The sequence below is a fragment of the Acipenser ruthenus genome, chromosome 1, assembly GCF_902713425.1.
Source record: "Acipenser ruthenus chromosome 1, fAciRut3.2 maternal haplotype, whole genome shotgun sequence".
NCBI classification, from domain to species: Eukaryota; Metazoa; Chordata; class Actinopteri; order Acipenseriformes; family Acipenseridae; genus Acipenser; species Acipenser ruthenus.
The window spans coordinates 41,394,823-41,420,519 of NC_081189.1; the positions used below are offsets into that span (position 1 = coordinate 41,394,823).

The window sequence follows — 25,697 nt, forward strand, 5'->3', positions numbered from 1 at the left end:
TGCGTTCGTAGAGATGATGTACCAGTTTTGTGACTGTCGTTCACAAAAACATAACGACAAGTTTTACAAGCAACGAATCCAGTCACATGTTCATTATTTTCAATCGCTATGATTCCAAAAGAATTCCACACTTGTGATTTACCACACAAACTATTAACCACTACATGATATAAACCCTCCGCTATCTTTTGATTCACCTCGTCTACAGGCATTTTTAATATTACCAAGCAGACGTGATAAAAGTATCTTGCAACGTATCAAACAAGCAGCAATACAAACCGAAAACACTGCTTAGTCAGCTGACTCCTCCCTAATCACCTCCTGCTTTACAGCAGGAAATACCAGTACATTTACCTTCTAATACGTTATTTGGGAAAAGGTTACAGACGACTACATTGAAAGGACAGAAAACGTTTTTGGTGATTCAAATTCAGACCCTAAAATTAAATTTTTTCACCTGCACCCAAACCGCAAACCACAAAACACGAAAAAGTTAACATTCCGACCCGAATCCAACCTGCTTTTGCAGGTCACCTGCGGGTACCCGACCTGATGCAGGACTCTATCATGCAAGTTCATTCTATAAGTTATATACAAGTTCCTGCTTTTTTTTGTTAAAAAACATCCCCATTTTTTAAAAAAATACAAGAAGACAAGAGCAATACATTCAAAAATTGTCATGGAAATTAAGCCAAACAAAGATAAACTCAGAATGTGAAGCAAAACGTTTCAGACCTATAACAAAATAATTTAGTGAAATGTTTTAAATAGAGCAAGAAAATTAAAATACATGGAAAAAAAAAAAAAAAAAACACTTGCTGACATAAACATAACAAATTAGTATTTGTGTTCAGTGGGTGAATCAAGAGAACCTTATGTACCAGATGCATGAAAATAAATCGCATGCCTTGTGTGTTACATAATGATTCAATTAATTCCCATGATGAAATACAACCAGAATTAAAGCCTGGTAAAGCATAGCATAGCAAGGAAAGCTAAGAAAAATTAGGACAAAGGATTTTTTTGTAAATAATACTATTGTGATCAAAGATTTCTGTAAAATGCAGAACTTTACATAGAACAATAAACAGGCCATTGTGCAACGAATCTCTTCTGCTATTTATCATCCATTAATATTGTGAATAAACTGACTGTGTAAGCGTACTCCAACATTCAGCACAAAGATGGCTTTTTTTTGTTTAAACTCCTCTACTAGGTCAGTAAATATCATTGGATCCTGTAATTTGAAAACCCATATAACAAAGACATTTGAATCCAATAGATTTTTATTCCACAGTCAGTGCATCAATGTGCAATGGTCTTTACACTTGATGCTGCTATTTGTCATAAACTATGTTTGTGTTCTAACTACAATATCGGTAATGACTTTTTTTTTTTTTTTTGCTTTACATTTAATCCAAACATAGACAAGAGATGGTGAGCATTCTATGTGGATTTTCCTTCCTGATGAACTCTGGATTTACATTCTCTCGATGCTTTCCCATGAAGACCTTTCACATTCAGCTCAAGTTTGTCAACACTTCAGAAGGCTGGCGAATGATAAAACACTCTGTAAGTACGGTTTTTATGAAGTTCATCCATTAGACGCACTAGAACAATGTTCTGACCTGTTTGTCAGTATATCTGGTTCCTGAATTGTGCATGCAATATTGTCGATGCAAAGTTCATGTAACTTCAAAGCAGATGATCCTTGGTTACTATAATTGTTTGTTTCTAGAGCATTACCTCCTAGATTTCACAGTTGGCATCATGCATTACCTATACTGGAGAGTACTGACTCGTCAAGCACAGCTTAGTAATGAAGCCATTGGCCCAACACAATAGTACATAGTTACACCAATAAGACACACAGCATACAGCTTTTAGGATGAAGGTAATTATTATTATTATTATTATTATTATTATTATTATTATTATTATTATTATTATTATTAATTTCTTAGCAGACGCCCTTATCCAGGGCGACTTACAATTGTTACAAGATATCACATTATTTTTACATACAATTACATTATTTTTTACACGTTATTAATAAAGCAGATGTATAGGAGCTCTGTGAACCAGGTCCTTCTGTTGAATCTTGAGCTGGGGTGATTCATACATTTATTATTAGTGTTACAGCTTTTGTCAGAAGAGCTTGTAGTTCTAAGTGTGAGGTACCCTAACACATACACCCTTTGTTAAACAAATGAAATAAAAACGTTAAACTTGCTCTTAATTGTATTAATACTTGTTCTGTGATTCTTGAAATGTATTTTTTGTTTACGACTGTAAGTCGCCCTGGGTAAGGGCGTCTGCTAAGAAATAAATAATAATAATAATAATAATAATAATAATAATAATAATAATAATAATAATAAACAACTCCTGGACGTATAAATCTAGAATTAAAAAAAAAAAAAATGTGATCAAATCAACAGTACGAAGGTCACTCTTGAAATCAGGACTTAAAGGATGTGTTGCAGTAAGAATACCTCTGTTAAGAAAGGGGAACAAGACTAAAAGGCTAAAATGCACAAGAACACAGAAATTGGACTACGGAACAGTGGTCAAAGGTGCTTTGGACTGTTGATGGATGGACAACGACACTTGTGCCTTCTGCCAGTTCTGTTGTTAATTCAGCGCTTGTCTTCTTTATTATCTTCAAGTATTGCTCATCCTTGTTAGACAGCTTATTGGGTCTTCCAGTCCTAGGTTTGTCAATAACAGATGATGTTTCTCTGTACTTGTTGATTATGAAAATCAAGTGATGCAAGCTATTTCACTCAATGTTTTTCCTTCTTTATGCAAGTCAAGGTTGTTATAATAGTAGAAAACACTAGTGGAGGCTTTGAGTAAATTGTTGATGCTCATAATGCATCAGAGTAGAAAAATGCAACATGTCTAAGACTTCTGCACAGCTGTGTGTGTATATATATATATATATATATATATATATATATATATATATATATATATATATATATATGTCAGTATGGGATGGGATGGGTCGAAAATAAAGTTTTTCAACAGTACAAGGGACATACACCAATGTTATATTTTAGATACATTGACATCATATTTGGCATCTCAGATAACACTAATGAAGATTTAAAGGATTTCATACATTTTATTGACCAGTTTCATCCAGCTCTAAAGTATACATGGAACATTTCTAAACAAATTTCTTTCTTAGACATTACCATCACGGTTTCTAATTGTACCATCAATACTACAATTTTCTACAAAGAAACAGACTCTCATTCATATCTAAGATACGACTCCTCACATCCCAAAGCTTGTCGCAACTCCATTCCATACTCCCAATTACTAAGACTGAGACGCATTTGCAGTGATGATAGTGATTTTTTGAATAAAACAAATGATGTGTGCATTTTTCAGAAACTGTGGTTTTCCAGACACTATACTTAGAGAAGCTCAGTTAAGAGTATCGACAATAAACAGAAAGGATGCCTTGTACAAAACCAAAACACAGAATACCAACAATCGTATTCCCCTTGTTCTTACATATCATCCTATGACCAAAAAAATACAACACATCATACAAAGAAATTTTAGCATTCTTCAAGATGATCCTTCTACAGCTCCTATTTTCAATAACCCTCCTCTAATGTCATACAGAAGAGAAAATCTAAGAGAGCATCTGGTCCACAGTAACATTCGACCCAATCTGGACAGTCTTAAGGGTAAGTTTCCATGCAATAGGTCACGCTGTGCAACTTGTAAATGCAACACAGTAGTTAAGGGAGCAAAATCCTCATTTACTATCCATGATACTTTTACTTGCATTAGTAAAGGAATAGTATATTGCATTGGCTGCATCAAATGTAACAAGCTATATATTGGTGAAACAAAACAACGCTTGGCTGATCGCTTCGTGGAACATCTGAGAAGTATACGAATTAACACCTCTACCTTTCCTGTCGCCAGACATTTTAACAGAAATGACCACACTATAGAAGACATCACAATTTGTGGGATGTTTCAATGCTATGGAACTAATGCTGTCAGGAAACAAAAGGAATGTGAACTTATTTTCAAACTAGGCACTTTGGAGCCATTTGGAATGAACATTATATTCTGAGGTCATCATCATCATCATCATGATCATCAACATTCTGGAATTTTGTTTAAAAGACTACTTGTTTGTTTTTTATCAACTTCTTAAAGCACTGTTTTTTTGTATTCAGCCGATGAAGGACTTGTAGTCCGAAACGTCCTGATAATTGATTTGTAATCTATTATTCTACCTTTTTAAGTACCTGAAATGTCCTTTTCTTTTTTTCTTTTTCTTATTGATCATTTTGGTACACAGCAGTTTTCCTTTTTCTCAAACTTTACATATATTTTTACTGCTACTTAAGAACGATGACTTCCATACGAAAAATAACATCACAGTGCTTGCAAGAACTAACAAGATTTACCAGTTTTTTGAACCCAAGAATAACTCCAACTTATATCAAACTTGCAAGATCAACATGGAGCAAGACAAGATTTACCAACCATATTAATTTCATTAAGAACTGTTTAAAAGTAAACCTCATTCCTAAAGGCTTCAGAATGAATTTCCATCCAAGCGACAACCATAGAGGATATTACAGGCAAGTGCAATCTACTTTATTTAAATGTAGTAAAAGTATCATGAGGCATACTATCAAAAATTATCAATATAAAATACAAAAACTTGACCATGATATGATAACTTCCAAGACATGCTTAAAAGATATGTTACATAATAATGATTTATACTACCAAGCTTGTCGCCTTATTCACAATTTAAATGCAGATATCTATGATTTCATGAAAATAAAGCAAAAAAATGGATTAAGCTCAAGGAAGACTATAAGACATCAAAGACTACCATTAATTATCAAAATATAATACAACAAAGACCACATAAAACTGTTGTTACAATCCCAGAAAATTTGGCACTTACTACTGCTCTTATCCAAAGGTCTTACTCTTATCCAAAGGTCTCACATTTGTACCAATAAAGAAATCCACTGACACATTTGCAGTCATCAGTGACACACAGCATTTCTTTCGCCGCATGCGTTTACATGCCCATTTTCATGCAGACACAGATACAAATGAATTAGGTGCTTCACAATCCTCCAACACAGCTTCTGATTCCTTAGATATTTTCCAGAAATACAAACAAAAGCACTCTACTTGGACACCAGCCTCCGGAGCTTTTCAAGCCTTAGATTTTTTTATTGATAAAAGTGAACGAGAAATAAGTCAAATTAATTTTCAACAACACACTAATTGTTTAAACTTGACAACAGATGAATATCATGCCTTACAGAATATACAGAAATGTAATGACATCATAATAAAACCTGCTGACAAAGGAGGAGCTGCAGTAGTTTGGAAAAGGGATCTATATATAGAAGAAGCATCTAAACAACATTCTGACACTAACTTCTACACGAAAGTCCCAAATGATCTTACCCAACTGTTACAAACTACAGTGCATCTACTATCCATTTTGCCATCCAGAATAACTTATTACCAAAATCTGCGTCTAATCTTATTGTTGAAAACCCTTGCTGTAGCCGTTTTTATTTACTTCCTAAAATTCATAAGCCTACCAACCGTCCCGTTGTTGTTCTCTTAAACCAGCGCACTCTTTACAAGTCCCGCGGTCCAGACTCCAGCCCTGCAGGTAGGTCTCCGCAGATTAATCCTGGATCCGAATAGGCAGAACCCCACAGCCCTAATTCTAAAGCTCCTGTTTCCGGCATAGATGAACCCAGCTTAGGTCGAAAAGAGACGCCTGACTAGCTGTGCAAGCTCTCTTTTACCAGCCCATCATCAGCCAGGAATTTGGCTGATACAGGCTACAGGTGTGGACCAATTAAGGCTAATGATATTAAACTATGTTCAAACCATAATTGCCTACCTAAGTTTTTTTATATAATATATATATATATATATATATATATATATATATATATATATATATATATATATATATATATATATATATATATATTTTTTTACAAAAGGGACAACTTCCCAACATTTCGGTATGTTTTCATACCTTTGTCAAAGGAAAGTGTGTTTGAAAACAAACAGTGGAGGTACTTATAGGCTTTGGATGTCATGGCAACTACAGTCATTTATGTCTATTTAAATCTATTAATGTGATTGTGATGTCATTCACCACATACTGTAGTTGATGACATAATGATCTACTATTCCTTTCTATTTAAACCTTTAGGCATCATGGTACTGCGTTTATTTATCCATTTATTTTACTTAGTCTTCTATATTGTACATTGTCTAATTTAGTTTTTTCTAAAACTACGGATTTTACATCATTCATGTTATGCTTGTTCTTTGTAAAGTGCTGCACCACTGGTTCATTTACTTTTGTATTTCTTATTTTTGATAGGTGATTCTGTATGTGTTTATATAATAGTGTACCTGTCTCTCCTACATATTTAATTTTATTACATTTTTGGCAAAATATACTATAAACAAGGCTTCTAGTTTTGCATGAGGGATTTTTTAAGATTGATTACTTTTTTCTCTATTTTTTCCTTTTGTTATATCCAAGTAGTTCATTTCTATTGAGTTTATCATCTTTTCTCAATTCTTTCTCAATAAACTGTTCTTTATATCATCATTTTTTAAGATTTATTTTTAATTCCTTTCTCTGTTTTTTATAGTCATTTTCATCAGAACAGATTATTTTTATCCTTATACCCAGTCCTTTAGGAATGGCTTTTTTTGTATGGATAGGAGGTGAAGATGACATATGTAGGTACTGATGCATACCAGTAGGTTTTGAGTAAAGATCTGTTTTAATAAAGCCTTGATCAAGTTCAACTAAGGTATCTAAGAATTCAATTTCTGATTTTGTCCACATCTACCGAAATATTAGGATGGATATTACTTGCTAATTCATGAAACTGGAAAAGAGATTCCTCTCCATGTGTCCATATTGAGAATATGTCATCCACTTATTTTATGTGTTCTAAAGGTTTCTTGCGTACTTTACCCAACGACATATCCTCCCATTTACCCATATATGTGCTTGCAAAATGCACACCTAACTTTGAGCCTATTGCTGTGCCATCATTCTGCTTGAAACATTCCAAATGTAAAATAACTGTTTCCAAAAACTTTCTTAAAAATGTCCATATTTAACACCTCTTCTGTAGGTATTATGTTTTTCTCTTTTCTGTTATCCAGTGCCTCTTTACATGCCTCTAAAGTTTCATTCCTAGGAACACTGGGGTACAGGGATTTTACATCCATGCAAAATAAAATAGTATTCTCTGGAAGTTTAGTCTTTTATTATATTCATTCTTTTCATTCCTTTAACATTGCTAGGTAAACTTTCAACACGTGGTTGCAGCTGCTTCTCAGAGAACATGATGGGAGACTACATTTGGGGGCTGATTCGTGAAAGTGATTTACAGTATAATCGTAAATCTCGAAAAACTACTCACTTCTATCATTTTTGTATTACTTTAGTATAAATACATGTTAATTTGGATTCATATGTTGTTTTTTTCTGATGTTATGTGAACGAAAAGACACAAATTCGCCCGTTTTCTCATTGGAAATAGGTAAATTTCAAAATATCACTGTCCTGGTCACAAAAGCAAAGTTTGTGGGGAATAATAGCCATTTTCTATACTTTTGAGGCATAAGCAATAGGAAATAACACTTACTACCCAGGAACAAAAATTGTGTTACATAGTGTTATTTGTCTTAATTCCAATATGTTGACCGATTAATCAACTAAAGAATTGTGTATATACATAAATAAAACCAACCAATAGAATATCTGCATTTTCTCCATGGCAGTCCAATGATACGTGAGCGGAGGCGGGACATAAACAGTTGAAGGTATTCTCTGCCTCGGCTGACGGCCTTGAGTACGTTTAACCAATGGGAGAGTCAAATATCTGCCGTGGTTTTGGCGGGACATAAATATGCTTGGCCCTAAGCGGTGTAACAATAGCTAAATTTTGCTTATTATAGAGCGTTATTGAGAATTATATTGAGAACGTCAAAGTAATATTTTGATTTACTTTTTACAAATAAAAAAAATGTCATCAGACAACGGAGGCATCATAGTTGAGTTGGTTATGAATCAATTGTCAAGAAGATTGTTAAAAAAGGCAGGTATATACCACAAATAAACAAACTGACACAGGAAGGGAAGGGATATACTCACGACTTCCAAAATTTAAATTATTAAAGATATCCGTGGCTTACCGGTGGCTGTCAATTAAAAAAAAATACTGCTCGAACTGTCTTTTGTTCAGTACAGCACTGGCTACAGCAATCTAGGATGTCTAGCGAAGTCAGCACAAAAACATGAGCATTCCCAAAGTTACTTGCGAGCCACTGTAACACTCAAAACTTTTGAACAAACCCAGACTGATGTTCAAATAGATATGCAGAAATGTAGGGATACAATACATCACAATGAGCAAGCAAGAACTGGCTTTTTGGGCATTGAAAGTTGCTGATGGCAAAGTTACTGTTTCTCTTTGGTTTACATTTATTTTCACATTCTGAATGCTTTGTAGATATAGGCATCTCAATTTTACAGGTCTAAGAGTTTTGTTTGACAAAACCTCCTGACAATTAGTGCACTTGGGGCATCCTCGGATCCAGTAAATGTAAATACGTGCTGGTCCCCGCAACCGTTACCTCGTGTAATAAATTGATCTATCCATTTCTAACACAATTTATTGCCCTCACTGATCACCAGCTTTGCTCGATGTACATATAAAACACACTGTAATACGAAGACGAGGTGGGTGGGAAGCAGTTTGAAAAATTAAAAATAATTGGAGAATGTACAGGATGTTACATACCACTTCTGGTGGGCTGAAACGGGATTGGTGGCACACAGTCGATAGGATTTATAGCATTTTAGTTAAATATGACAGCGCCAAGAACAGACTACACCTTATTTCCAGAAGTAGTGCTAATAGAATTTCCTTTTGGCATATAGTCTTGTGAGATATTAAACCTGGCTGAATAAACCAATATAAAAACATGGAGCTGAAATTGATCGGTCACACTACGGTACAGTTCACAAGTTCACATTAACCTCTGTTATTATATGCAGCTAACCTCTCCAAAAAATGTATTGAAATAATGGTATATTCCTATACCCCTGTAGCAAGTATATTTTTGAAAATGAAAAGTACTAAAGCTGTGGTTTTCATGTTTTTTTATTTTTTATTTAGTTATTCAAACCGGGTTAGGATTATTCAATGCAGTGCACTACTTTGATGCCGAGTGAAAAGGCTGGGGCAGCCACATTACGTTTTTTCCCCCTGAAGTTCAGTGAACACAAGCGGTAGAATGAGCACAGATTAGAAAGCAATGCATTTACATGAATGCTAGATGCTGATTTTCTTTTTTTTAAATAATACTGGCTAAAAAAAAATAAGTCTAATTTTTACAAGACAAATGTGCCTTCATAATGTGTAAGTTATTTAGTTAGTATTTGTTTCACATTAGAAAGCTGTTTCAGTTAATGGCGGCTTTGAAGGCGATGCTTGATATTGCTTCAAAGGTATCTGTAATATATTTTCATTAATAAACACACTTGTAATAAAAGAAAACAGATAAATGGGAAAAATGCAGACTACAAACATATGTTATAATTATATATCACGTGGTTAAAGCTATTTGTTTAGTAATATTAGTAGCACAGTGTGTGATTGTCTAGAAATAGTTTTTTTGCAAGAATTGCATAATCGAATTTTAGGAGTTATTTGCGGACCCCCTGGAGGTTGGGAACCACTGAGGTATGTGACTGACAGTGGCCTGAATGGATGGTAGTATAAATTTACTAAAAATAAATAATAAAAATACTTTTAAAAAGGCTAAATACCATTTTTTTTTTTCGTAGATTCTATTGATTTAGAAGTATTACTATGCAGGACAGCTGCTATAAGATAGTTACCTTTATTCAAAATGTAGACGGATTAATCAACTAATGCCCATAGATTAACTGATCAAACATTGTAATCGAGTGACAGCCCTTTATATATATATATATATATATATATGGGCATTAGTTGGTATATATAATGCGGTAGAGTGTGGGGAAAAGTTATAGAGTTGTTATATGTTGGTCCCCAAATAGGGAGCAGTTTATATCCTCTGTAACAGAGCAAAGAATAAATGTAGTCATTGAAGTCATGGGGAGGACTACATGACCCAGAAACCCCGGAGGGTTTTGCACATGGCCGATCAAGAATAAACCCAGAGTTGGTTAATGCGGCACACCTGCTGCTAATGTACTTAATGCCGCACACCTGCTGCTGATTAGTCAAGGTATTTAACAGCTCAAAAAAAGATGCTGGAGAATGGGGAGATCTGTGTGGAGATTGGTGTGCTGAGATCTGTAAAGGAAAGAAGGTATTATAGTTTGTGAAGGCTTGTGTAAGTATAGGTAAATGGCTTAGCCGGCCGATATTTAGTTAGAACTGAAACAAAGGTTTAGGTAGGACTCCAAAGGGGAGTTAGGTTTTTGTTTTGTTCTGTTTTGTTTATGATTTCACACAGCATACCTCTTCTCAGAGGATGCTGAATTCAATAAAAGTACAGGCATTACCCTGTTTGAACTTGAAATACTGCTGTCTGCACTGGTTCATTTACCCTAGAAAGTGGTAATATTCCAAAAGAAGGACTTTTGTCACTATATATATACAATATATATATACACAATCTCAATACAAACACTGCTATTCATATTACATGACCGTCTGTTTACACAAAAAGTTCAAGGTTGTGATCCCAGATCTCTGTCATGCTATAAAACCTTGCTGCCAGCTACAGCTGGTAAACACATGTGCCATTCTCACGGCAAAATTCCTGAAGTAACAAACACCTTCAGCAAACAAGCGACAGACTGTCATAAGGCAGAGAATGAAATCATTGGTCATTCTTCAGGGTGGGGAGTTAGATATTTAGTTAACACTTCCTTGGAGACCACAGTATCTTGTGACAATTGTAAGTCACCCTGGATAAGGGCGTCTGCTAAGAAATAAAATAATAACAGAAACACAAGCTATTATGGATGACATTTCAGTGCACAGTAGACAAACACTGGGTTACACCCATTGTTATGGTATGATCTGTGACGTCTGTTTGGATTTATACAGCAGTGGAATTGACTAACCCACTTTCTGTACTAACCCAGTATATGATGACTCAATCAATCAATATATACTCTATTCCCCTGATGTTATAAAGACTTTAGTTTTTAAACCACAGCACAGATCAGCCTCCAACCTCCACTCTATACAACTAATACATACTTGTATTTTAATAATATATGTCTGTTTTATTTATAATTAATCATAATAATAATAATAGTAATAATAATACAAATAATAACAATACTATTGATAATAAATGATTCTGACCTGATTGTATTTGGATACTGCACAAAAAATTGCTTGCTATAGAGCTGATTGTGTGTATTCATAAAAACGGCTTCTCTCACTAGTATGAACAGCCCCTCTATATTTTCTCTTTTACTGGCCATATTGTGGTCTGTATTACTTCCCTTTTACATTGTGTTAGCATGTTTTATAGGTTGTATAAGCTCAATAATTAACATAAACAGACCAAGTTGCCTTGTGATAAATTAAATGTATTTTTCAGGGGAATATTGTACATGTCAATTAGCCGTAGATGTTAAACAGCAGAACAATACAAATGAAAATAATAAATCTACTGTTTTCCTGTTGTGCCATTACAGTATTTTTTTAGAAAAATATTAATAGGACTGTATCTGTGTTACCTAAATGTGGATATATTAGTAATGATATGGACAAATTAGCCCTTATTAGAAATCTGGATGATTCATTTTAAAAACATGAAGTTCTCTCAGTGTTGAACGTCAGGTACTTTCCTAAATTAATCAAATCGAAAAATAAATAATTGTTGAAGAAACTCTTGCATGATAATTCAGAAAGAGGCAGTGCGGTCCAGTGGTTAAAGTCCAGGGCTTGTAACCAGAAGGTCACCAGTTCATATCCCACCTCTGCCAATGACTGAGTCACTGTGTGACCCTAGGCAAGTCACTTAACCTCATTTTGCTCCGTCCTGCGGATTAGATGTTAAATCAGTGTCCTATTGTAAGTGACTCTGCATATAATGCACAGTTCACAGCCTACCTCTGTAAAGTGCTTTGTGATGGTGGTCCACTATGAAAGGCGCTATATAAAAATAAAGATATTATATCAGAAAGGATATTAAACAGTAAATTAAATCTTACAAAGTTTAAATTAATGTTGGTTACCACACTGCAGCAAATTGAGGGTCACAATGTTGAATATGACAGACAGGCAGACATGGTCAATCGCAAAAGGTTCAGCATTTAAACAAACTAATAACAATGATTTTTTATTTATGGCATAACAACTACTGTGTATTTCCAAAGATCTTTAAAGATGTGTGATAGCCACTCTCAACTTGCAGAGAGGTCAGGGGATTGCACTTAAAACATTATTATTAGTCAAAGAAAAAATAAAAGAATATTTGTGACAAAAAGATAAGCAAACTTTTTTGTAGCGAAGTATTTAGTGTACTGTATATTTTTTCTCACCATTTTCCCACAAATTGTAATTGATGCTTACATAATATTTTACTCAGCAGCATTTGAAAGCAAGAAGTTGCTCCGATTTAAATGAGTGTTTAAGAGGAAGAGAAAACTAGCAGTATTGCTGGAGTAGGCTATATCCTCCCTACTGTACTAGGCCCTAGCTACAACTAAATAAACACCAACCATGCCAAGTTATTAGTGAAACAATGTTCTGTGTGCATTCATTAATTCATTACCACTTCAAACCACCCACCAGAAAGCTAAAAAAGCCTACTAAAGATATCTTATGACATATATTTGTCATGGATGAGGTGCGACGAAAACAAACAAACAAACAAACAAACAAAGTAAAGCCCTTGGGCTGAGTTTTTTTTTTAATTTAAAAAAAAATGTTTTTATTTAGTGTGCCCAATTATTTTACCCCTGATTTTCTCCCCAATTTGGAGTGTACATTTATTTTTCCTCACCGGATCAGGAGATCCGAAGGTTCAGTGGGCGTCCTCTGGTCCCATGACCAAGCCAGCTTCCGCTTTTAAATCTAGGAACTCGAGAGCAGATGTCAGTGAGTTACCGGCCTCTGGAGGACAAAGGCCAGCCCGGCAGGTGTCTGCTCTGAGCTCACTGGGCATCTGGCCATCAGGGTTCGCTGTAGTGTGATCAGGAGAAACAGTTCCTGCCAGTTTTACCTCCCTAAACCACCGGATCACCATAGCTAATATGACGCTCCCTTCAGAATTCCTAGCGAACACCAGCAACTCCGCACAGCCAGGGCACGAACCTGCGCTGTATGACTCACCCTGCACACCACACTGCTGTGCTTTTAACAGATGAGCCCCTCGGGGACCCCGTTGGGCTGAATTTGAATTATAAAATGAAATGCATGTCTCGATCGAGTGCATTTTGGGTAACCATACATTAGGTTTTAACAGGATAAATAAGGCAGCACAAGTGGTGGTCTTCTAATGATTGGATCATGTTTATTACAGCAGGCCTATTTGCTGTTTGTGGAATATCAGCATATGTAAATGTCTAATCGGGATACTGATAATCAGGATTTTTGCTTAAATGGGATACAACTCTCAGTTCTTCCCAATGCTAGTTACGTCATTTAATTGGGACATCACTTTGTTTAAATGATGAAAGGAAATCGCTTTTCAGAGCAAGACAGGTTCGCTTAGAACAGTGCAGTGAGTACGTGATTACACTGTGACTTGTGTAAATTGCGTAAACCACGTTGAACTCTTGAATAAGGAGGAGTCTCCTATGGTTTCTCACGCTGCTGTTGCAAAGAAAGTTGGTGTGTTAACATCGCAGGTGCCATCGCCTTGTGATAAGATGTGATTTCATTATTTTTCATTTCATGTAGAAATAAAAAACAACAATTTAATTTTGTTTAGGAAAAAAAAAAAACATTGCCTCTTATTTTAAATTATGTATTTAACATTGAATCATAATGTGATTTTATTATTTTTCTTTTCATTAAGAAACAAAAAAGTGTGACTAAGGTTGTCTCAACTTTTCATCACATAACATAAAAATAACTAATGGAAATTTAACACAAGTGATATAAATGATGATATTCTCAATATTCTCAATTCATTCTTTCTTGTATATTTCTAGTCACTTCCTTGATTTCTGTAATCTGCCTTTCTTTTCAAAGCACTCTTATCTTTGGACTGATAGGTAATATATATGTATGAACCATGGTGGCTGACGTGTATTTACAGCTTTTTATATAAGCCAAGCTTAAAGATGATTGAAAGGGATTGTGGATGTTCTTTGCACAACCCTTATACAGTATATTCCTGACAGCACTTCAGAAAGTACAGTACTGTACCATTTAAACCATTCTCAGGGTTGAAATGATGTAGATGTTCTGCATGTTGAAAAAGTTAACACATTATTTTGATCTTGACCTTACCATCACAGGCAAGTAAAGATATAAAACAGGCCACTTAACACAGAAGCAGTGGATGGAAAAACAAATAATACAAAAAAGCACATTGTGTAAAAATGAATAGTATTTAAAAAAAAAAAAAACACACTGACAATTTGCATGTAACATGTTGCTTTGCATGTATTGTGCTATTTCTTCCAATAAATTGTCTCTGAAATTACTAAGTAAAAAAACATGTGTTTTTTTTAAAGGTTTTTATTCTGTTGTGGAGGTACAAAGGTTATTTCAAACTTCACAGGGATTCCCAGTACAAACCCACAAGATTCATAGACCTGATTTCAAGTCATCATCATTCATGTAACATTTGTTTAGTCCTGCATTTTTTCCTGTTTCACATGACACACATGTTGCTCATAAACTTAAACCTAACAAGGCTGAACCAAACTATACTAGCCATTATAAATCTTGTGTGATTCAAAAATGTAATACAACAACACCTTTTACTGTACGTTGAACAGTACTGGTGGTTCCTGAGTACAAGATCTACTTTCTTGATTTCTAATAAGTTTATAAGCTGTATGTATCTTCTTGTTTAAGAAACATTATTATAAACAGTTTAAGTAGCTCTCACCCAAACTGCACAATATCTCTTATACAATTAGACATCCTGCACATGTGTTAACTTCAAGCCTTTAGATTGTATGTCATAAACACCAATATATAATGTCAATATCTAGAACATTCTGAATTAAGGCCTGTGAAGTGGTGGTTTGAAAAGTCACTTATTTATAAGAATCTGTTGCTGTTTTGAAGTTTTACGTTTCAATAGTAAAACCATTCTCCACGTCTGAGTCAGATGATGCCATTTGGATTAAAGCATAATGACTTGCATTAGCACAGCAACATGTTCTATTCATATGATGTCAGCAGACCTCTTGAACGGACCATTATGAAATAACAGAAATGCTTTTGGTATGCTTAAAGTTAATAAGAGTCGATGTGAAAGAAGCAAAGAACAAGAAAAACACCTGTGACCTTCCTGGCTAAGTGGGCAAATGGAAAAATGAATGCATGTGCTGGAGATTTTTTCTATGCTTATTTCTAAAATATATATTTTTTATGGTCAGACAGCACTTTAATGTAAACAGACTTAGGATAAACCTCCACTTTAAAAATAATATTATCTATATATTTATATCTGCTAGTTTATGTACTATCTAACCAACAAGCTTTTAAATCACCACATTTCCAATTAAGCCTGTTCCAGGTTTCTAGTAGGATTTGTTGATGAACATTAAATAATTGCTTATAAAATTGCTATGATGTCAGTAACCTGTTTTTCATTTGCTTTCCATTTACAGGGGAGGTTATTCGGATTGAAAACAGCATGTGTTTGAATGACAACTGGCTCTCCAGCATAGGTAGACATTGCCCACAGAGCCTCACACTATATAGATGTCACGATGAAGTTAAATCCATGACAGACAATGGACTACATGAACTATTTAGACAATGCAAGGACTCTCTTAAGGTACTGATATTTTTGACTGCTATTTGTAGCTCCTACTTCTTAACCACTTATTCACTAATTTCACAATCTGCTTCTGCTAGAAACAGAAAAAACAAACAAACAGAAAACAATACATCAGCCACACTGAATTGTGTCCTGAAGGTCTCTTAAGTTCAAGCTAAAAAAAATGACAGTTTTGTTGAATGTCCAAAATTATCAGCATTTTCTGAAAGCATACAAGGCATGGTTGGGGGCATGGGCTGAAAACAATTATGACGCTCTTATAAAGATTCAAATATACAGTACATCGTCTTCTGCTTGAAATAGTCCTACAGTACCAGAGATGGCACTTTTGTCAGCGCACATGGGGTAGAGTTTAAAAGGCAATGGAGCTTCAGTTATTTTTCTCATGTGGATACAGTGTGTTTAAAACTTTCCTTTGGTTTATTAAGGCCCTTTCTGATTAAATGGATTTAATAATAAAACATAATAGTGTATATCATGGGCGATCATTTGAATTGCAAATGTTATACAGTACCACTTACCATTAAATGAAAATACTATTCATTGTTCAGTGCTGGAAAATGTAGTTTTTATTTGTTACACTGTATTCTCCCAGTGTGCAAATACATACACAGTTCATTCCAATAAATACAATAATATTTCAAAAATCTGTTTGAGATACTGCACAAACAGCAGCGAGACCTCTCCAAAAAGCTGATAAAACCTCATACAGTACCTCAACATACAAAAAACAATACAACTAGATTTCATCAGTCTGGCACATGACTGTTTACTATACAGACAGATGTTCCAGACACCAGATAGCCCTGTAGACAGTAAATGACAACGGACTTCTCAGTAGACAAACATAAGATAGAAAACAAATAAAATAAAACAACTTTTGCTAGAATATGACAAACAAGTTCCAAGTCAGTGTATTCTGCAACAATACAGTTTGTCAAGTACATGGCCAGTGCCTAAATGATATTTCAATCCATGATCCTTCTGGTATAAAAGCTAGCGTTCTGGGAATTTGCTCAAAAACATAAAGGGTTCTACTTTGCAAATTTGCAGCTCTTCTGCAATGCCAGCTATCGGTTTACTGGTTTGTGTGATAGTTAACCTACAGAGATCCAGAGTATTGTACTACAGTGTTACCACACACATTCATGGATACAGTTGGGTAAAACAAATATCTATCAAATAAGATAGAAAGAAACAGATGCAAATCGTTTTTATGGGAATTCATTGCAGTGCTGTTCTTTACATAGCAATATACTGTACCATCTCAGAAAGGTAAGCAGGAATATAGCCTTTAGAATTGTAATAGCTTAGCTAGTAAAGCCAGAAGAATAACAAATCACAAACTTTGTAGTACTTTCTTTCTGCAGTGTTTAGAAATGCTAAAATAAATTGTATACATTCAGTGACAAACATTTCAACTAAATGTTTTTTTTCAATGTCTTCGAATTCTTATCAAGCCTGAATGTTACACCTGTTTGGAAACAACAAAGATGCATACTATTCATAACATACATAAAAAGTCCTGCACAGCATACAGTTACAGTTGGGTGAGAATGTCAACCGACTTCTTTAATCTTGTCATTGTGTTCTGAAATTCTACTGCTGAACCACATCCTGGAACCAAAGTTTGCTAAGTAAATACTTCAGTATGTTTAGAATATGTGCCAGGCAGTTTCATAGTGCTAATATTTATTTCCCGCTTTTCACAGTTTTGGAGGGAGACTGGGGTCCAGAATAGTTATCTCGGTTTTCACTTTTGTGGTTAAACTGACTCATACAAGCTGGAAACTGTTTAAAATACTTGTTAACTTGTAACTGTGTGATTTGAACGCAATCACCTGATCTAAAAAAGTAGCTAAGTGTTTTTATTTATTTTTTTATAAGAAAAATGTGTGAAAGAGAAAACTGGTGACACTAGCACACAGATGACTGTTTCAATTAAATACTACTGTAGCTGTGTACTTATGATAACTGATGGAGATCACCTGTGTACTTATGATAACTCATGATCACAGCTGTATGTTGTTTAACTTGAGCAATATAATCTATAGTGTCATTATCATAAGATTAGAGGGTTAGGTAACTTAAGTACATAAGAGAAAAAAGAGTTAACTTTGCTGCTCGTCTCGTCCCATCTCACCCTACGATGTGTGAACTGTATAGTGTATAGTGAACCTCCTTTAAGAAATGCCACTTAGTAAGCCCTACTCCCATTAGATTGTTCAGGAATTTCAGTTAGAGAGAGCTAGAGTTTAGATGAAGGTACACTACGATACTCCTCCCTGATAAGGGTATATGGAGACTATGTAATGAGGCTTGTTAGGTTTACATGCAACATGTGTTGTATGAAACCTGAAAATTTGTTGGACTAAATAAATGTAACATGAATGCCCACAATCCTGTTAGTAAAGCATGTTTGTTTGTACAGAAGCCTATGTGTTTGTTTCAGTCCGAGCCCACCCTTGCACCTCCACAACACAGTAACCTTACATTGCCATACTAATTACGTTCACTTTAACAGTGGAAATCGCATATCAGGTATATTCCTTTGCCTCTATGGGAAGAGGAGAGTGGTGTTAATGGTCTGTGCTGGACAGTTTGTATCCAGAACCATGGCAAGTACTTCACATTAAAATGAAGACCTCTTCTCTTCTGCTTTTCCAGGCTACAGCTGGTAGAGCAGAAGAGTTGGATCTGTAGCCATATGTTCAAGGCCAAGAGATATTTAAGAGGGATGATCAATTGGTATTTATTATTTTGCCATATGGTATTCTTGAATCACATTACATGTTTTGAGCAGATTCCTAGGTATTCCTCAGGAAAAATCAAAATAAGATGCTCCCATTCTCAAAAAACAAGACATCCTGCGAACCTTAGATTTCTATTACACGTGGCTGATCAATCATGTCAAACCCAAGGTGATAACGTACTGTAGTCTACTGAACAGGGATGAGATTAATACTGTATTGAGATTTGTAATGTCTTATGAAATGTCTGTGACAGATGGTCTTTTTCTGTGTAAGATTGGCTTATGTTTGAAATAAAAAATAATAATTGGGCTTTCCAAATTGGGGAGAAAATGTGAAAAAAAAATTGGCGATTCCAAAAAAAAAAAAAGGGCTTATGTTTTACTTTTCCAATTCACATTAAACATATAACAATAGGCTTTGGGCATTTAGTCGTCTTAATCTTTTTGGCAAAAATGTAATCAAAATTGAGTCTTGAAACATCTGTGCACAAACACAAACACTTCACTATTGGTTTTTGCCATAGGGTTGCCAACCGTCTCGTTAGTCATTAGCTTCTACTGAAAATTGGGGAACACACGATTATATATCTGTACTAAACCAGTTTCTTTTTTCCAATTACAAAACAAGATGTATTTTTCCAAATATTGATGCTGCATGGTTGTATCAGTGTTGGAGCTTATATACAGACCAAGTACATTGAGCATTAATAATGTAAATTCATTAAACAGTTAATAATAGCAAATATTTTTTGTAATGATTTTGAAGATAAAAACAATGGCCACAAATTCGTAATGAATTCAAGTGAAACACTGCAGGAATAGCAGCTAATGTATTGGGATTTGGTAACCAGCAACCAAGATCAGCTAATGTCTTCAGTGTTATTCTTGTTGTTTTACTATGTTGTATCCCTAATACCATAATTAAATTGCCTGCACTTTTGTACAAACATATGGAAATCTGACCATCTATCTAATAGGGAAGGTTATGAATAGGGCTTGAATTTGTCATTGTATATTTTCCACAAGTGCCCAAAATACAGTAACCCATCACTCCCCTATAAGAGGAGTGTATTTGATTTGTTTTGAGCTGACATAGGTTCATGAAATGTATTAATCAGCTGCATTAGCACTGCCTGACTAAGTGGACGGAGGTCAACAATGCTGAGTGCATGCAAGTTGGATGTCTGTCATATGTTATTGGCAAAATTCTCCAATAAGGGCATACTATAGGTTATTTTGTGTGTAATTATAGAACGGATATAACTAGAAAGAAAACTGACCGTTGTTTTTTGTTTCTCACATCTGAATGCACAGATCTCTGTTTGAATACTGAATACTCGCCAAGCACAGGTATAACCTTGGTTAAAGACCACCTGTGGTAGCGAGTCGTCTGCCTTAAATATTGCCTTCAGAACCAATGGTGGACCCCCCAGGATAGTATTACACTATTATATTCTAATGTCAAGTGGTTAGAAAATAAACCCTGCCTTTTTCAACACTAAAACTAATACATTGTTATTTGCATAGCTCTGTGGTTATTTTACTAAAATACTGTGTAAAGGGTTTTTTATTGAGTACAGGAGCTGCTCTTCGGTACTAGTTGCCTGCCATAGATACATGTAACAGGCTAGATTAGGCAAAGTGTCTTATAGAAAAAAGAGCCTGCACCTAGTGTTCTGTTCTACCACTTTGACTCATGTTTCATGTGTATTCTTCTGGTTATAAACAGCAATGTTCTTGGTGGTGCTGGTGCTCACTAATATACATACATATATGTATGTATATTAGTGATATATACATATACAAGACACCTTGACTGATCCAGCCTACGTTACACATGTCTATGGCAGACAACTAGAACTAAAGAGCAGCTTCTGAACTCAGAGTCAAATTACCTCAACACACTCATTATAGGTGTAATTGCAACACTACCCACTCAGTATGATTGCAAACATCCAAATAATGTAAGGGGATAAGCAAAACCTAAGGAAATACAAACTGACCATGCAGGTCAGTGGGAAGATTTGAAATTCTAGACTAATGACCAAAATGATTGAAGTGCTTAAAGCTTAAATCAATTTTGATGGATTTTATCAACACTCACATCATAGACACAAACAATATAATTCTAGCAATGGAGACTAAAATAGTAAATGAGGCAATAATACACAGTCAGACCAAGTACTGGTATTTCTTTTAAGGTTTTAATTCAATAAAAAGGTCAGCAATGTGCTGCCTCTCAGCATCATTCAACGACAGACTACTATTCTCTGAATTGGACCTGTTTATCCAAACTATACTGTGTCCAGTTATCCTGAATCCCACTAAAAGCAAATGGCAGAGATATTCCACTTGTCTTAACCACATTGCTAGAAGGTTATTTTAATATTATTTTATGCTTGGACCTTAGGAACTGAATATTACAAGTTGCAGTGGGCCAAAACTCAACGGAGACTCTGTATTGTCCCATGCCAGTACATACTGTATTCACCTGATATCAGTGGACATCAGCTGGACAGGAGCCACCGATAATGGCATCAAAGCTCTTGTTCAAGCTTGTAGGAGGTATGTATTTTATAATATTTGTGAAACAGGTGTGGGTAATCCGCTGACAAAACAGAGACATGGGAACTGATGTTGAGATATCGCACAGACGCACAAGATTTATTTTTACAGCATACAGAAATAGTCATGGGTAGGTCCCAACAACGGTGTAAAATACAAAAGTACAAGAATGGAAACAAAACACAGCCAGCAGTGCGTTACAGGCAGTGTTTGACTTTTTCCTGCAGATAACGCATATCCGTCAATAGAAGCCAGTGATGGCACAGTGTCCCTGTTCCAATGCTACATATTTTTCTGAGAATTCTTTGCCCCACGTACGACATAAAGCAGTATAAGAAATATACTCAGGGTAATGCTTACATATTAGCTTTGAAGTTTTTTTTAAGCTAGTGAGATCATGTTTTCTTAATTTTATACCCTAGCATGTCATATTTATAATCCTTTTAGATTACAAATTAAGATGTTCAATTTCATGTTCCAGAACAGAACAATGTATTATTTTTGTTTGCTGACAAGAAGCTTCTGAAAACTGTTCCATACATATCTTCCATACTTTTCCTAAAACTCTTGTCACAAACATCCAGATATACTTTAGCTCTGTCTACATCAGTTTCCAGATAAATCCTTTAAGTAAAGTATGTAAAAGATTAATTTTATAATTATATATATATTACACTTAATAAATGTACAGTATTTAAAAACTTAATAAATGTACAAAAAAAGGTAAGATTGCTTAAGTTATTACCTTTGCAACTGTATTTTTCTGTAGCAAACATATTATCGGACATCATTTCAGTGCATCTGAGTTGCTAACAAAAATATTTACTATTAAAAGACTGCAAATATGTAAGGCATTATTGTATAAAAAAAGCTAATTTATAAAAACATTTACATGAGAATAATTTCCCTTCAATGTTTGCAGCCTCCAGTGCCTGTCAGTTAATGGCTGCCAGATGACGGATGATGCTCTTAATTCTCTGGTTAAAAAACATGGGAAAAGGTACAGTATTTATTGTTATTCCCTGCTGGGGACGCATATACCTGGCAACGGGAATATTGTGGAGATGGCTGTCTGCTTATGAAAGAATGATCACACTAATATCAGAAAACATGAATGGAGTATTATTCATCAGTTTGTGGCATTCAAGTCTTTTGTGCTTCACTGTCCAATACATAATGCACTAGAAGCTTTAATTACATCAGTAATCTATTTAAAAGTAGATTTTCACGAAAGGGTCTAAATAAGTATTTTATGTGCTCCAATCATGACAGTATACTGTACATGAATACTGTAAAGGATGTTCACCAAACTACTAAAATAATGTATAAGGCAAAACTTATGTTGTTGCAGGGTTTTTTTCATATAGACCAAAACAATTTACATTCCATTGTATACACACTGTATTTTTAGCAGGTACTAACAGTAATGTGTGTGACTGTGAAATAGGTTGTTGTTAAATATAAATGCCAATTAAAAAAGGAAAGCCATTGAATAATCTTTGAATTCCTATATACTTTTTGGGGGGATTATTTTACCATTGTGCATTAGAGCAAGTGGCTGGATTTCTTTACCTTTCTGTGATTTCACCTGATGCCTTTCTACAGTGGATACAGCACCCTTCTTCCTCTCTGTTAGTGGATCTATTGGTCATGACGTTTCACAGTCCAGGTTATTTATCTTGCTGAACTGTTCTTGGGACTGAGATTTTACTTGCTTTGTGCTATTGTGGACATTGATTCTGTTGAACGCTGCTGGAACTTAAATTAAATGTGTTTTCGTTTTTTGTATCACGGTGTGTCTGTGATTGTTAGGGTGTGTGTATTAGTAGTGGGGTTCACACCAAATATATTGTCGGGTTATTCAAAAATGCTGAACTTGTCGAAAAGCGCAGGGAAGGTTGTTACAGCCTTTGAAATAATACATTTCCAGATTTTTTCCAGACCTATTTATCAAAATTCCAGACTTACCTTGCATGATTCTTGACACGATAAGTCATTTTAGCAGGCATACTTGAGTCGAACATCATCATGGTCAGCAAAATGCAGTACTGAGGACAGTTATTAGTCATTTGATTGGAAAATATACAGTCCAAAAGCAAAGAACATAGGTGTGAAAAAATATAAATGACGAGTCAAAAATGCTTTGGACTTTGAGATAAAAACATAAGAACATAAGAAAGTTTACAAACGAGAGGAGGCCATTCAGCCCATCTTGCTCATTTGGTTGTTAGTAGCTTATTGATCCCAGAATCTCATCAAGTAGCTTTTTGAAGGATCCCAGGGTGTCAGCTTCAACAACATTACAGGGGAGTTGGTTCCAGACCCTCACAATTCTCTGATACAACAGGAGTTCTGACCTGTGGTATCAGCTTTCTCTGCCTTGTTGTCGGCAGATTTGAGAAGAACCTTAATGTTGGTCTCGATTCTTCTTCCTTTTTCTTTCAGAGCATCTACCTCATCCATAAATAATTTTATTTTCTCACCACTCTTTTCTTACTCCTTTCCTCATTAAGGTAGGCATGGTACTTCTGCCTAGCTGTGGAGGCAGACAGAAGCAGCTCTTTGATAATTGTCACATTGTTGACCCTGCCAACATTCTTCAGGTGGTCTGAGATCAGTCTCCGTGCAACCAATGTCTGTTCTGACATATTTTCAACAGTTATCTCCTTGTTGATCTCCTTGTTGATCTCCTTGTTGAATGAGAAAAAGTTGGCAGTGCTGCTCATAGCAAAATCTTTAAATTGATGTATGACCTCAACACATTTACTGTCCTTAACCTGTCAGACATCACTCAAAAGGTGGTGATTTTTTCAACTGCTGCTCACAGATGTCAGGCTATTAAGCAGTTCTTTCTGGATCTAGCTAAGTTTTGGACAAGTACATAGGAAATAGGGGATTTCTGTAGTAATTTTGTCACAGTAATTAAAAATGCATTGGTATCTGCCTTTATAGCAAATATGTCTTTTTCTGACACCTTTTTTGCCACAAAGCCAACATTTACTTGGGATACATCCTTGTGACATGAAGAATCACTGATATCAATCTTGAGTAGCTTGGTTGCAGAAGTCACTGCTTTTAGAGTATTAAGTTGGAGAAAGTGATCCATTAAGCCTTTGATAGTTTTGTAAAGATCACTGGACAGAAATGGGACCATTGAATTAATTGTGTGATCTTTTTCGAGAAATAGTGAAACATCTGTGGCAATGGACAAGAAATTGCTGGCTTTAACCAAGAAAAGGGGATCTTTATAGCTTACTTCAACAACACTGAAAGATTTCTTTTTAGGATTAGGGACTTTGCATGACTTAACACTGGCAACATATTCCTGAACATGTGGCCACACCTCTGTGGTTCTCTCTACAACTTGTATATTCTCCAACCATCTCTGCTTACAAAATTGCTTGGGGAAATCAGTGGATCCGCTTACCTTTGTAAAGTCAATACAGTGAGCTCAATGTCTCCTCGATGCCCCATTCTGTCTCTGCACTACCTGATCTAAATGCACGATATGCAGCCCACAACTACCTATATTAAGAAGTTTGTGATTTGTTTCTTCTTCAATATCAGTTGCAAGCATGTCATGTGTTTTCCAATTGACATTGGGCCCATCCATTGATAACATAAACTCCTAGGTCTTTTTCATAGATTCCTTCTTCAATTTCAGTATCTCCCATATGATATTTATAATGCACATTTTTATTGCCTGCATACAGTACCTTACACTTTTCTCTAGTAAATGTAATTTGCCATGTGTCTGCCCAGTTCTGAATGCTGTCATTTTGAATGACCTTTGCTGCTGCAACAGTGTTTGATAACATAGAACTTGTCTAAATGCCAGACATTACGGATCCTGAGATGAAGCACTTATAACTATTGGTACTTTTATATGCCTTCGTCTGGGAAGCTGTGTAGGGAGAGGGGTTCTCAACTAAATAGATCCAGATATCTACGACGTCAAGGTCGGGGAGTTCATGGCTCTCTTTAAGTGCTGTGAAAAGTACCGGCGGTGCACAATAGGGATCACAAACTCCTAGAATCTGGCACTTTTCTCTATATATTTTCAATTCCTGACACTGGAGGTGAAAAGTGTGTTCTGTGGCAAATAACTCACACTGTAGTGTGGAAGATACCAAATGTGCATTAACAGCCATAACTGTTTTGACCGCCAGTATGGTGCTGCGGTCCCGTGGGTGGAAACCCTCAATAGATGTGAACTAAGCTTAAAAATACAGCAAGTCAAAATGAAAAGGTCGTTACGTCAGACTCTCTGGGCTCCTTCAATTAAAACCTGAGCTCAGATCACGTCACCTGCTTCTGCTAGGACTGT

At 35.3% G+C, this 25,697-nt stretch overlaps 1 protein-coding gene across 2 annotated transcripts in view; it reads left to right on the plus strand.

Annotated features, from left to right (window-relative positions):
• LOC117421018 (uncharacterized) overlaps positions 1–25,697 on the plus strand; it is a 62,896-nt gene that overhangs the window by 28,708 nt on the left and 8,491 nt on the right. For both annotated transcript variants that reach the window (XM_034034864.3, XM_034034865.3), the window contains 4 exons: positions 1,428–1,572; positions 15,881–16,050; positions 21,216–21,370; positions 22,293–22,370. In XM_034034864.3, the coding sequence (XP_033890755.2) occupies positions 1,428–1,572; positions 15,881–16,050; positions 21,216–21,370; positions 22,293–22,370 (548 nt within the window). The remainder of the gene's footprint in view (positions 1–1,427; positions 1,573–15,880; positions 16,051–21,215; positions 21,371–22,292; positions 22,371–25,697) is intronic.